This window comes from Pelmatolapia mariae, linkage group LG14 (assembly GCF_036321145.2).
Source record: "Pelmatolapia mariae isolate MD_Pm_ZW linkage group LG14, Pm_UMD_F_2, whole genome shotgun sequence".
In the NCBI taxonomy this organism is placed as follows: domain Eukaryota; kingdom Metazoa; phylum Chordata; class Actinopteri; order Cichliformes; family Cichlidae; genus Pelmatolapia; species Pelmatolapia mariae.
The window spans coordinates 35,243,484-35,256,638 of NC_086239.1; the positions used below are offsets into that span (position 1 = coordinate 35,243,484).

A 13,155-nucleotide genomic window follows, 5' to 3' on the forward strand; every position below is an offset into this window, starting at 1 on the left:
ACTTTTACTGCACCTGCACTGAATTGAAAACTAGTTTTTAGTGGTTTGAAATTTAATCTGAAAACTATTAAAAATGAATCTTTTTTTTCTGTATTTTTTTTTCTTTGTAATTACGTCACTGTGGTTCAGAGGTTTGGAAATCTTTATTCACCTCATCGCTGCATGTGAAAAACACCCATAAAGTATGCCTACTAGTGTTAATGTCTTTAAAGTGTGTGTCTGCGAAGAAGCAACCGCAACGTTTTTGTAGTAGGAAACATTTTATTTGTACATTTACAGATTAATCATACACCATAGATGACATTTGAATAATAGGCTACTGTGATCATGCAGACAGTGAACGTCAGGGAGGCAGAGAGTGAGCCACAGCATGTATAAAGACAGATATCTCAAAACTCAAAGCAGCACCTTTTCTTATTCTTACCCTTAAAGCTTTTAAACAACACCAACATTGAGCATACCCAGCTTCTCTCTGATGATAAAAAACAAGGTTAAACCTGCCAGTGAAATGTTGATTAAATGGGATACAATCATATTAGAGGATGACAGTAAAGTCAGCAGCAGTGGAGTTTAAGTAAAAGAGTGAAGATGTCAACATTTCAGCCCCAAATCACACCTTAGAAAGCAAAGATGAAGAATTTAACCTGCAGCATTAAACTAGTAGTATTAGCAGTTTGTAGCTTAGTCTATGTACGTAACGTTAACTCTTCTGCATAAATACACATTTATCCTGAAAGAGTTAAATAGCTGTGCAGCTGGAGATTCCTCCTGTTTTCCCAGGCTGGTCTGGAGACAAGTATATTTAACTCTGCAGAGAAGTGATCAGGAAATCCTCAGTGAGAGTCAGATTAGCAGGCGATACAGATTAAAGGGAGCAGTGGTGATGTTACTGCAACTGTGCTGGTTAACTTGGAGCAGGGTTGCCAACTTTCAGCTGTCAGTTGGGGTGAGATGAGGGTGGCGATGTTTATGTGGGACAATTAAACACACAAAAATGATGCAGGTCACAGGTGAAGGACAGCCTGTATTTCCTCTGATAACTTGTTTGTGCAAGTGATTGGGTAGTTTTTGCACACTTCTCTATCCCACGCTTTCAGCTGGGATGTACTTGTGGATAAGCACAGCTGTTTTACTTCTCTATACTAGGTCCATTAAAAATGTGGGAAGCTGTCTCAGAATGTGGGACAGTTTTAAAAGACGATAATCTTTTTTTGTGTGTCATTTTTGGATGCCTCCTCGCTTTAAATAACCCAGAGAGAGGTGCCGCGACGTATTTTAGGTAATTTTCAGGATAAATCTGCCAAATTTGTTTTGCTGGTAAAATTCTAAACAACTCTTGGCTTATTTTATTGGTTAAATTAATGATTAAAGGTGTCATCCTCCTATATAGCCTGCTATTATGGTAAACATCCATAAACACTGTAAGTTGAAAAGTTTTTTTGAAAAGCTTTGTTGCAGGGTTAATTAATAGTTCTAAATAACTAATAAAGTTAGCTCTGTTAGACTGTTTGGTTAAATATTTGCAGCTGTTTCACTGTGGGGACTCTCACATGTATCCTTGTGAAGCTGCAGGTATTTAATACACTCACAGGAAAGACTTCCCCCATCAGCTGAAAGCAACAGGATGTTTATTGACCTGTTTTGGTTCTAAAATGGGCAGAAAACACCTTCCCAAAAAAATAGATGCAAATGGGTGTATTTGTTTTAAATAAAGGAGGGTCTGCAGATTTGTTTGGACACCGTGAGAATGATGGTGTGCATGTAACCGTTGGCAACCCCGTGTTATAGTTTAAATGTCTATGTGCATGAGGTTCAGCTTTGAAGGCTCGAGCAGCAACTTCCTGCACTTCAAGCTTCTTGAAGTCTTTTATCGCCTTCAGACTCGGCTCTCAGGAGTTGATGAAGAAAAAAAAAAAAAGTTCTCCTCCCTCCTCCGTCAGTCCCTCCATCTTTTGTCTCCATCAGTCTGTTCAGAGTTTTAAAGGATACATTAAACCATGTATAAATATATCTTTTTGTCTCATTAATCTCAATCACAGCTCGCAGTGGTTGTCCTCAGCTTTGTAGCGGTCCATGATGCTCAACACATCCTCCAGGATGGATGGGCCCAGATCCAGGTTCAACCCCGCAATGGAGTCAGAGCGCGACACATCAGAGGGCTTTGTGAGGCCGGCGTGGTGGAAGACGGTGCAGGGCGACTCGCTGCGTTCGCTCCGAAGATCCTCGTTGCTCAGGTAGGTGTCGGAGTCCAGGCTGAGGCCCCGGCGAACGTCCTGTGGCCCGCAGATCTCTGACATGGAGTCCTCAGAGGAGCCCTCAGAGAGGGAGCCGGAGGAGGGGACGAGTCTGCGGATGGCTGGGGAGAGGGAGATGTCACGGCAGGGCTCGGACGCCAAGCGACCCACCACGCCGTTCTCACTGAGCGACACAGTCGGGTGCTGCTGGCGCTGACCGTCTGCCTGGCTGCAGCCATTGTTCTGTTTGGGACTAGCCGCAGGAGGCTGCTGATGGTGGTGGGAGGGACCATCCAGATGGAGGCGCGGCGGTTTGGGTGGAGCCTGTTCGTGAGCGATGAACACAGGCATGGAGATGGTGTTCTTCAGCAGGCCGCTGGACGAGTGCTGGTAATGGAAGCCGTTAAAGGCGTAGCTGTGCACGTCCTCTTTTGCGGTGAGGCCGTCTCCCAAGTCTCTCTCCACACTGTGCGAGCGGGCGTGGCCGTTCTGCGTCCGGCTCGTGGGTGGCAGCATGTCCATCTTACCCTGGAGGAAGCCCACGTCTCCAAACATGTCGCCCTCGCCTTCAGGCCCTACGTGTGCGCTGTGACGCACGTCGCCCAGCGGGGGGCTGATCATGTCACCTGAGAGGACGTCCCGGAGCTTCAGCTTCTTTCCCTTCTTGGGAGTCGTTGTTTTTAGGTACATGGGCGTCTTTGCAGGCATCTTGATGTGGATGTTGGGTTCCTCGGGCCGTTTGAGCTCCAGCTGGAGAATTTCAGCGGGAAGCAAACAGTGCTGAGTTGATAAGAAGCTCTCTTGGCTGTTTTTCCCCACTCTCAGCTCAGATATCCAGTCTGTGCTGCTTCTCCAAGCGAGTAAACAAGTATTTAGGTCGGTCAGAGTAGCGATAGCAACCCGGCGGTTGAGCCTCACACTGACATGTGACTCAGGAAGGGAGAGGAGAAAGGCCTTGACCTCAGATCAGTTCCCTCTGTCTTCCCCTCCTACGCAGAAAATCCATATCAAAGCGAACGCCGAGCCCTCGTCTCCTCAAACTCTCGTCTTTATCCCGGCTCAGGCAAAGAGCACGCAGGGGATCAAGACTGGGATCTCTGGCTGCCTTGCCGTCTGCTGCCCGGTCGGTTCTCCAAGTTCCTCAGAAACTTCAGGAATGTGACATCAAAACACTGGAGATCTGTGAGGAGAAATCAGAGCGAAAAGGGAGTCAAAAAGAGGCTGAAAGAGATCGAGGGGGAGAGGAAAAGCAGATAGATGGGACAGAGTGAGGAATGAAGCCAGGGGGGAGATTTACAAGCACTTTTTTCAGAGAGCCAGAGGACACTTGAAGGAAAACACTCCAAGAATCCACAGTGTTTGCTCAGAGGGCCCTGCCTGCCCCACACTGTGTGAAAATGTGTGACTGGAGGTCCTCGGGCTGCTCTTACAGAGTCACGCATTAGTCTTGCATTCTCAAAGACCCTTCTGCTTCGTCAGTGGAAACACAAATTACCACACCGAAACTGTCGGTTTCAAAACACCTCGTGCCTAATCACAGCATCTCATCAGGAAATAAAGTGTCTTTCCCGAGAAAGACACAGGGAACACCCGAAGCCTCGAGATCAGAACTCCAGTTATTTAACTGGTTAAACATGTAGAAGTGCAGGTTTTTCAGGACCACAGTTATTACAGTTTATCCACAGCTCTTCAGTTTCCACTCTTTTACTTCAGTCATAGCAGATTAAACCTACTAACACTGAGAGTCGCCTCACCAATGGTTAGAAAACAATAAAGGGGTGAAAAAACAGGGAAATATCCGATACTGACAAAGTGTCTGAGGTGTGAATTTGTTCTGTGCTCAGTAACACGCTGACCTTATGCATCTGTGTTAAACTGCTTAGGAATGGAAAAAAACAGCTAGTGTGAATGGCTGAAAGAGGCCAGTAGTAAAAAGCAGTTTGTGTGCTCGGTAAGAGCAGAAAAGAGTAGTTAAGTCCGGTTTTTACACCTACAGTGTTTAAAAAAAATGTATTAGAGCACCTGTCATAAAGACAAGTACACAAATAATTTAGATATCTGTCAGAAAAAAATGACTGAATTTACGTTTAGATACCCAAATCTGAGCTGGCAACCTGAAGTCTGAGAAGTGAGAAATTAATCAAGCATAAGAGTCAACCGCTAAAACAAATTTTTTGTTCGTGTTTGCAAAAAACTGTAATTTGGTGCCTTAATTAAAAAATTTTTTTATATTTTTTCAGTATTTTTGGTAAAAGTACATTTGAAAATTCACGGATAACAATTATTATAATTTAATATTAAAAATATAATTTAAAGAGTAAATTACCATTAGACAAATATAATAACTGATTTTTGGTAATTACCAGTTCTGTTAATTTAGGGCAGCTGAGGCATAAACCTTAGATTGGGTGATGATCTAAAAAAACAAAAAAAAAAAAAAAAACTGTTTTAGTTTATTTAAGGTTAGTTTAATAACCCTGGAAACGGCAGTACTTCCCTTGGTTAAAGCTACACTCGCTCTCTGAGTCCTGTCATTTTTGACACCGTCTCTGCTGCTGTTGCTTTTGCTTCTTCAGTGACCCAAAGACTTGCATTCTCATGCAGAGGAAATCAGACAAGCTTCCATCATTTAATAGGTGGATTAGAGAAAAGCTTTCCATGCATCGTTTAGAAAAACAGAGAAACAGCAGAACCAGTTCAGAGCCATCTGGTCGTATGTTAAAAACCAGTTGACCCACTTTTGGTCAACCTTTGGAAGAATTTGGTCTTGACCAGTTTGTTTTCTTGTATAATTTTCAGATCTTGTGAGTCAAATTGCTGCTTTATGTGCGGTCCCCGTGTTTAGAAATGAGAGAAGCACGCTCGCAATGAGCATAAAAACATTTTTCTTTAAATCACACAGCCGTCATGTGTTTCTTGTGACTGCCCGACCCTCACTGGGTGTGTTTACTGAGGAAGTACATTGAGAATACTTTGGATTGCTTAAACAGATCTCTTTCAACAAATAAAATCTGCTGTCTTGAGTCATATTCGTTCCTCGGTCTCGGAGTGAAAAAACTGTTTATCAGCAGGGTTGATTTGTGCAGCTCTGAATCGTTACAGTGTTAAATCTTTGTATTTCTGATGACTGTTATCAGTTCTGACTCAGTCGTGCTTATTTTTTTTAGCTTTTTAAATACTTAATAAACATTAAAAATACCAGAATCAGATTTTTAGCTCAGCTTCAGAGTTTCCAGCACATCACAGAGGCATCTGAAGGGGACCTGTGAATCTCACACTGGGGTCAGACTGAGGTCAGGTTAGAGTACAAAAAACATGCAGCTTGAAATTTGAAAGAGGGTCTGAAATGAGTAAACTCTGAGTTCAGTTTGAGATTGAACTGTGTTTGCTTCTTTTATACAAGTTGCTTCACTTCTTCAGAAATTCTCAGTCCTCCTGTGATTTTGCTCTGGGACAAACTCTCATCAGTTCATCAGGATTTTATTTCCGTCTTTTCGTATTTTCCAGCTGCCCCGTCAAACGGAGTTCTTGGGAAACCGCCGGCACAAACGGGAGAACTTTAGCTTTGGTGGAGTCTTTTCGCGTTGCAACATGTATCCTGCGACACATGCAGGCCACCCCGGGGACACGCTTTAATGAGGCCTGAAGTTTCAAAACACTGCTATGTGGAAAAAAAGATTCCTCACAGGTTACACCCTGGAATAAAAACAGTCAGACTAACAGGAGCGTTTGCACTGAAGAACAAATGCAACACAAGTGAAATTTGCTTTTCTCAAATTCAGTAAACAGAAAGAGAGGGGGAGGTTTCTTTAACCAGCATTCAGAGTGTGAAAACAGAGAGTGGCTTTGGGTTCAGGTTCATTTAAGACTGAGGTCAAACTTCACTGTGCTGATAAATGATTAGAAACTATGCAGCTCTCATTTATTCTTTTAACCAAACCGACTGGATGCGTTTTAATGACATTACAAGTAGTTATCCTCTCTGTCACAACAGAGCCCACTGAGCATTGGTGGTTTTTAGATATTTGAGTGAAAAAAAAAAGTGAAATCTTATTTAAAAGCTGCTAAAAACAACTATGAGATACACTCCCCGGACGCTTCATTAGGTACAGCTTGCTAGTACTGGTTTTTCGTTCACAACTGCATTAATTCTTCATGGCACAGGTTCAACAAGGTGCTGCAAGCTTCCCTCAAATATTTTGGTACATATTTAGTTGACAGCATCACACAGTTACTGCAGATTTATCAGCTGCACATCCATGATGTGAATCTCCTGTTCCAGTACATCACAAAGGTGCTCGATTGGATTGAGATCAGGTGACTGTGAAGGCCACTTGAGTAACTGAGATAATTTGAGGTGTGTGACACGGTGTGTTATCCTGCTGGAAGCAGTTATCAGAAGATCAGCACACCATGGCTGTAAAGACATGGACATGGTCAGCAGCAACACTCAGGTGGACTGAGGAATTTAAATGTTGGTACTAAAGAGCCCAAAGTGTGCCAAGAAAAGCTGACAGGAGTGCGCACTGTGGTCTTCTGCTGCCATAACGCATCTCCTTCAAGGTTTGATGTGCTGCATGCTCAGTGATGCTTTTCTGCACAGCTATTTGAGTTAGTGCTGCCTTCCTGTCAGCTCAGCGCAGTCTGGTCTTCTCCTGTGACCTTTGACATCAACAAAGCATTCTTGCCTAGAAAACCGACGCTCATTTTCTCTTTTTTGGACCCTTCCCTGTAAATCCTACGGATGTTTGTGTAGGAAAATCTCAGCAGATCAGCAGCTTCTGCAACACTCAAACCAACATGTTTGTCACCAACAACCACACCACACTCAAAGTCACTTATATCACCTTTCTTCCCTTTTCTGATGCTCAGTTTGACTTTTAACAGGTCGTCTTGATCATGTCGGGAGGTCCTGGCAGTTGACTGAAGTAGTTCCAGTTAAGCAGACCTGAATCATTTGTTGTACTGTCTGTTTTAATTAGCTCAGCTCTGACACACGATGATCTGATGAACTCAAATCTCCGGGATGAAGACACACGGCTCTCTTCTGTGATGAGCAATCGGAAGTTCAGACAGTGTCTGATGGGTGAAAACACCCCAAACCCTTCCCCCGATACTGGCAAAGACATGAAAGGGTAACTTTCCACTTATTATTAACACTCCAGGTGTTTTCAGCCCAGTTAGTGTCGGGCCTCTATGGAGGCCTAAAGACTTTCTTAATGCGTTTATTGTTTAAATCACGAGTTTGAAGTCTCAATTAACACAATATGATATTCACTCAAAATTCTGGTTTCCAGGAATTAGACCAAGAAGGAAGATGAAGCAGAGTATGAGTCAGGGTGTGGCTATTTTGTGATTGACAAGTCATCATGAGCGGTTTCTCCCTCAGTTGCACCCCAAGCTGAAAAAAGTCAAAATGGTAAAAGTCCAAATGCTCAGCCTGAGGCTTCAAAACCCCACTGATGGGTGACGTTACACTGGTTACATCCATGCTTCTTCATCATCATCATGTTTCAGACGTCAGATCTTATCCTGCACGACAGCAATTATTGCAGGGTAAACGTAGTGTAGTAAAAAGTGAAATGGTTCCTCCTGAGTTGTATGAATGTGGCTAAATGTGGCTAAACTCCAACAAGACTATTTAAAGAAAAAGACACAATTGAGCTCACAGATAATCACGGGTCAGTAAAAGCCAATACAGGCCTGATCTGTAACAACAACTGAAACCTCCTAAACCAACGTGGAAGTGCCAAAAACTGCAGTTCCATGAATGTCCTCTTGATGTAGCCGCAGTGACGTCACCCACCGGTAAAGTCCTCTGATGAAGCCTCGAACTGAGCGTTTTTGCCGATTGAGCGGTGTATCCAACATTGAAACGAGGGTCACTGCGTACTCATATCCCAACTAAGGCCTGCTATGAAACATGCATTATCCTCCTTTGTGACTCTAATGCAGACCATAATTTTGAATTTATTTATTTAAAAGGGACAGTGCAGTTTAACATAGTCCAAGTACAAACATGAAACTGATGTAACGCACATAAGTTTATAGCTATTGCTGATTTTCAACAATTGTCCCTTGTTGGGCTTACAATCAAAATTTCCAAAAGTAAACATTGCCCTGTGTTCAGTATCACTTCAAACAAGCAACTGAGACAACAAACTCATCAGGAAGGTGTTTACCAATGTCATAGAGCAAGGGACGTGAAGCCTGTTTTCTAATAGAATTCTATATATCCAGACTAACGACAAGTCGCCCCCTGCTGGACAACAGAAAGGCTGCAGGTTTAAGGCACTTCCACAGAGGTATAAATCACCCATTTAACCTGTTTTCAGGCTCTGAGCTTGAAATTCTTATCTGAATGACAAGTGGATGCATGCACTGGCGTAGGCTGCCTCTCCACTAACTCACCTCACTGAATTGCACGTCTTGAGTGGAATTTTTGGAGCATTTTGAATGATAAATAATGTGGGTTGTTATGTGGATATTTGTTCTATGAGCCCATCCAAGAAGCTCCAGTTCTGATGGGTGAAATTGAAGCCTATGATTAGGGACAAAACAAGACTTCAAAATATGACTTCACCATCCCATAGATGACATTATGGCATCTTTTATTGCCTATTGTACCAAATGTGATTTACACCCTCATTTCCTCCATTTCTCTCTCTGCTCCTCCAACGACACTTTGCACAAACAGCTACGAGCGGCAAAGGAACCGAGCGGAGCAGCAACTCTCTCCGTCTGACAGCGAGAACATTAAGATGACATCATAAACAGCTCCGTCTAATTTGAGCCTCTGAGAGTCATAAAGAAAGCGACATTAACTTGTCAGCGCTCATTTTAACACAAAGGGGGCAAAAAAATACCAGTTATATTTATGCAGCACAAGTCCAAGCAAAGAAACACCACGCCTGATGAACTAAAAAAATATAATGAGACTGACCACAACAGTGCAAAGACAAACAGGAATACTGGACCGGTCAGAACTGGTACAGAAGGGTGGAGGCATCTTCAGACGCTGGAGAAACAGTTTCTCTGGATTTTTATGAGTTTTATGGTTAAATTTGCTAAATTTGACTCAAAAGGCCTGGAAAAGGAGACAAAATGCTTTATTTTTTCATTTATTTTTAATGGATCTCTACGTGTCAAAGCTTTTTATGCTATTTATTTGTTATTTTCAAATTTTCCAACTAAACTTTCGATAACGTGGCCATCAAAACGTATCTCCAGCACTTTCATGGTCTAACAATCCCAATATGCATCTACAATTACAACACCTACAGACTCAGAAACAGCTGAGAGCGGCAAACAAACTGCTGGGCCTCTCTTTTTGCTCCGGGGGGGGGATATTTTTGCTTGCATGTTCGGGCACTCTTGTAAATTTGGAGGAAGGGTCATTCCAACAAAGCTGGTCAACTTTTGTGGAGAGGTGGAGACTGAGACGTGTTTTTGGGAAGCAGAGAATCTGTGATATCGTTTATTTTTACTCTGGCAAAAATACTGTAACAGAAAAAGTCATGTTTGTCCACTCACTCTCAACATTATCTTAAAAAATACAATGAGGACTCAGGTATAGAACGAGTTTTTAAATTTATCCCTGAACTGTTTAAAACAAAAATCTCAAAGAGTTACTCGAGTTATTCCAGTTAATTCATGAAAAAACGTGTAAGACACTTTTAAAAAAAATAGTATCAGATATAACTCAATTTCTAACTAACAGGCTTCATTATTAGTTTTGTGGGATGGGCATGGCTGGCTGGCCTCCTTTCTGAGTGACTGCTTTTATCCGGTGATGAAATAATGGGGGAGGTTTCTTCTGGGATGAAAACAGTCCGATCCATAGAGCCTGAAGGTTCAGTAACTAGTCTGATTAGTGAGAAAATGATATGAATCATATTCTATTCCTTCACAGTCATCAGTCATCTTGACCTAACTGAAGTATTTTTGGACCAGTGCTCCCCACCACCATCATCAAAACACCAAATGAGGAAGACTGGCACTCCTTTTCTTCTCTGGAAAATCGTGCCTCAAAGTAATCAAGCTGTTCTGGCCCCGAGTTTTCTTTCCTTTTATTTTAATTTGTCACCCATTTGTAGGAGAAAACGTGGTCATATTCCTGCAGCGAAGACAGTTTTGTGTAGGAGTCGCAGAGCTACAAACTTAGCTTGCATCTAAGTGACAGAGAGGAGACTGTTGTGTAATGTTATTAGTGAGGAAATTCAATCACTGAAGTCATCACGATTACACAGAGAGACACTCACACTGATGGCTGGGACAGACTTGAATTACTTAATACAAGATCACAAGGAGTGCAATTAATTATGCAGCCAGTTCCCAAAAGATCAGACAACCAATCGCAGCGCTTCTCGTTTTTTAGTAGATCTCTCTAAAACCAGTTTCTTATCCCTGGCTTTTACCATCGTTTCTAAAAAAACACACACGTCGGGTATTCATGTCTTGTGGGGACATCTAATTGACATAATGCTTTCCCTAGCCCCTTACCCTAACCATGAAAAATGAATGGCTAACCCTCACCCTAAACCTGACTATAACCTAATTGTAACCCTGTCACCAAAACGACATTTTGAGTCTCAAAATGCCTTCAAACTTGTGGGGACCAGGATTTTGGGCCCCACAAGTAGTAAACTTTCAGTTTTTGGTACCCACAAAGATATGAATACATGAATACACGCTCTCACACACGTACCCCTACTGGGAGCTTTGTAGTGTCGATGAAGCGTGACTCCAATGTTTGTTGTCCTTGAGCTCAAGCGTGGGTTCCCAGCGCAATTCTGTCTCAACCACAACATCAACATAAAACTGACTGACCTCCGAGCCTCACTGTGACACACCGAGGTGGGCATCACATACATGTGTACTCCTCCTATTCGCCCTATCAGCCTAAATACGAACGGAGGGAGAAACTCTTTCAGACGGCTGGTTGGTATTTCTTTGCATCACCTTTCCTGGAAGCTGGAATTTGGGCCACTGCTGATGATGCAATCAACCACAGAGGAGGCCGAACTAACATCTGTTTCTGCTCTCAGGCCCAGTTTGTTTAAAGTCTCTCCACCAAAACGGACCGGAGCCACCCATGAGTCCTGTCATCTCCTGGGACAAACACGTACTACACGCCTGAACGCACGACTCTGCGGCTGCTTTCATTGTTGTTATTCTCCGCAGAGTGGCGCGTAATTGCGCTCAGCAGGCGACTGTTGACAAAAGCATTTTTTTTCTCCTCCATTAATCCGTTTATTTTTGCCATAAAAGCAAAGCTTACTCCGTCTGTTATCTGGCTGTTTTCCCACACGGTGGTTTCACGCTAATGCAGTTTGTGTCTGAGAGTTAATGGGGACTAATTTTCCATCTATCATTCGTGCCGTGGGTATACATCCAGCCTGTTTCTCCTTAGCTGATAACTCACAGCGATTATTGTTAAGTACCAGTAAAGCAGACTGCATGTGAAACCCCAGGTGAAGCAATGTGCGCTCTAATGAGTCTTTAATGTTGAACAAACCCTTTTTTTCAGGCTTTATGTTTAACGTTACTGTTCCTCCCCTACCCGCTCATAAATGTCTGGAGGATAACAATCAAAAATATTCTATTTTTCTATTCTATTCTATTCTATTCTAAAATGCTGCCAAACTGAATGAAGGCGAACTCTAGTTAACTTCCCCTCTCTCCCTCCGTGCGCGTTATGTAACTGCAGCCTCTCAGATCATCCCATGTCCTCCTGAAGCCTTCCTGCAGCTGACTGATTGGTACCATTGGAGCAAATCTTTGAAGTCTAATCGACACATGCAGCCACAGATACAGGTCCAGTCAGCTCTGACTGGCCCACAAGGCTTTTGTTTTTAAGTATTAATAAACTTTAGCCGATATACATACATATTTTTTACAAAAACAAAACATCAGACTCTTACAGCGAGTGTCTCCTGGCTGTGACCTCCACTCTTGGGTAGTAGTTTGCTCCTCAAGCAGCACATGTAGCAGTGACGTGCTATAAAATGGAGTAATATGCCAGCCTCACCCGTCTGGGGGGATGTCTAAGGCGCTTCTTCTGCAACACTTAATCTTCTTAGAAATTAGATCATCACGAACCCAGATGGGGAGCGATTGTCCAACATCGCCTATTCTGTCACTGCGCGGTGAGTCAGCGATGACTGGTGGATGAAATAAGAGTCTGGCTATATTGTGTCACCAGAAAAAAAGTATTTTAGAAATTAAATTCTTTAAACACGCATAGCTTTACGTTGTTTATGACGTCAGGAGTCGGGGACACGTGCTGAAACCTTTATTTTTAAACACTGCGTTCCTTCAGATTTGTCTGCTCGTTGAGCCAAAGTGCGCACGCAGCGCACGCTGAAACTAAAGGGAGTGCCTCTCAGAAAACACACACACATGTTTATAAATAAAATCACACACTGCTTCATTCTTCTTATTTTTGTTACACAAAACTACAAATCTCCTCAAAGTGTAATCTATAACCACAAATCAACAGCTGACCACACAAAAAATGATCAAATAAAGTGATTTCTCTGATATTTACCTACAGCTCCGTCATTCTCCGGGAAATAAACCCACTCTTCTAGTTTGGTCGTAAAATCCACCGACACAGGGCTGAGGTGCAGGGCAGGTAAACCTCTTAGTGACGGCTTACTACTGTCTCTTGAGCGCTCTGAGCGGAGAAAGTAAACTAGTCAGCTCTTCTTCCCTTAGAGGAGGCAAGTCTGCAGCACTGAGCAGGGAATGCTTCCGGTCAGGATTTTCAAAATAAGATAATCCTCCTCTAAAGCGCTGTCGCATTTTGTATCACCCACCACCCTTGGACTCAGTGGGGACACGAAATAAATAAATAAATAAAAAGCACTAAGGCAATATAAATAACCTTAAACGTGATATTTAATCTTGAACATTTTTT

General features: G+C 42.8%; 1 protein-coding gene across 1 annotated transcript; it reads right to left on the reverse strand.

The window, feature by feature from the left end:
• Positions 1-247: 247 nt before the first annotated feature.
• On the reverse strand, positions 248-12,937 carry zgc:154093 (uncharacterized protein LOC777623 homolog). The gene is made up of 2 exons (XM_063493745.1): positions 12,784-12,937; positions 248-3,414 (listed from the first exon to the last, which is right to left on the reverse strand). Exon 2 carries the CDS (start codon positions 2,940-2,942, stop codon positions 2,034-2,036), a length of 909 nt encoding a protein of 302 aa, XP_063349815.1. The 5' UTR covers positions 2,943-3,414; positions 12,784-12,937; the 3' UTR covers positions 248-2,033.
• Between the last annotated feature and the right edge of the window lie 218 nt (positions 12,938-13,155).

What these genes read in the sequence shown, in the direction of transcription:
- zgc:154093 (XM_063493745.1), bottom strand. Translation starts at nt 2,942, where the DNA reads ATGCCTGCAAAGACGCCCATGTACCTAAAAACAACGACTCCCAAGAAG.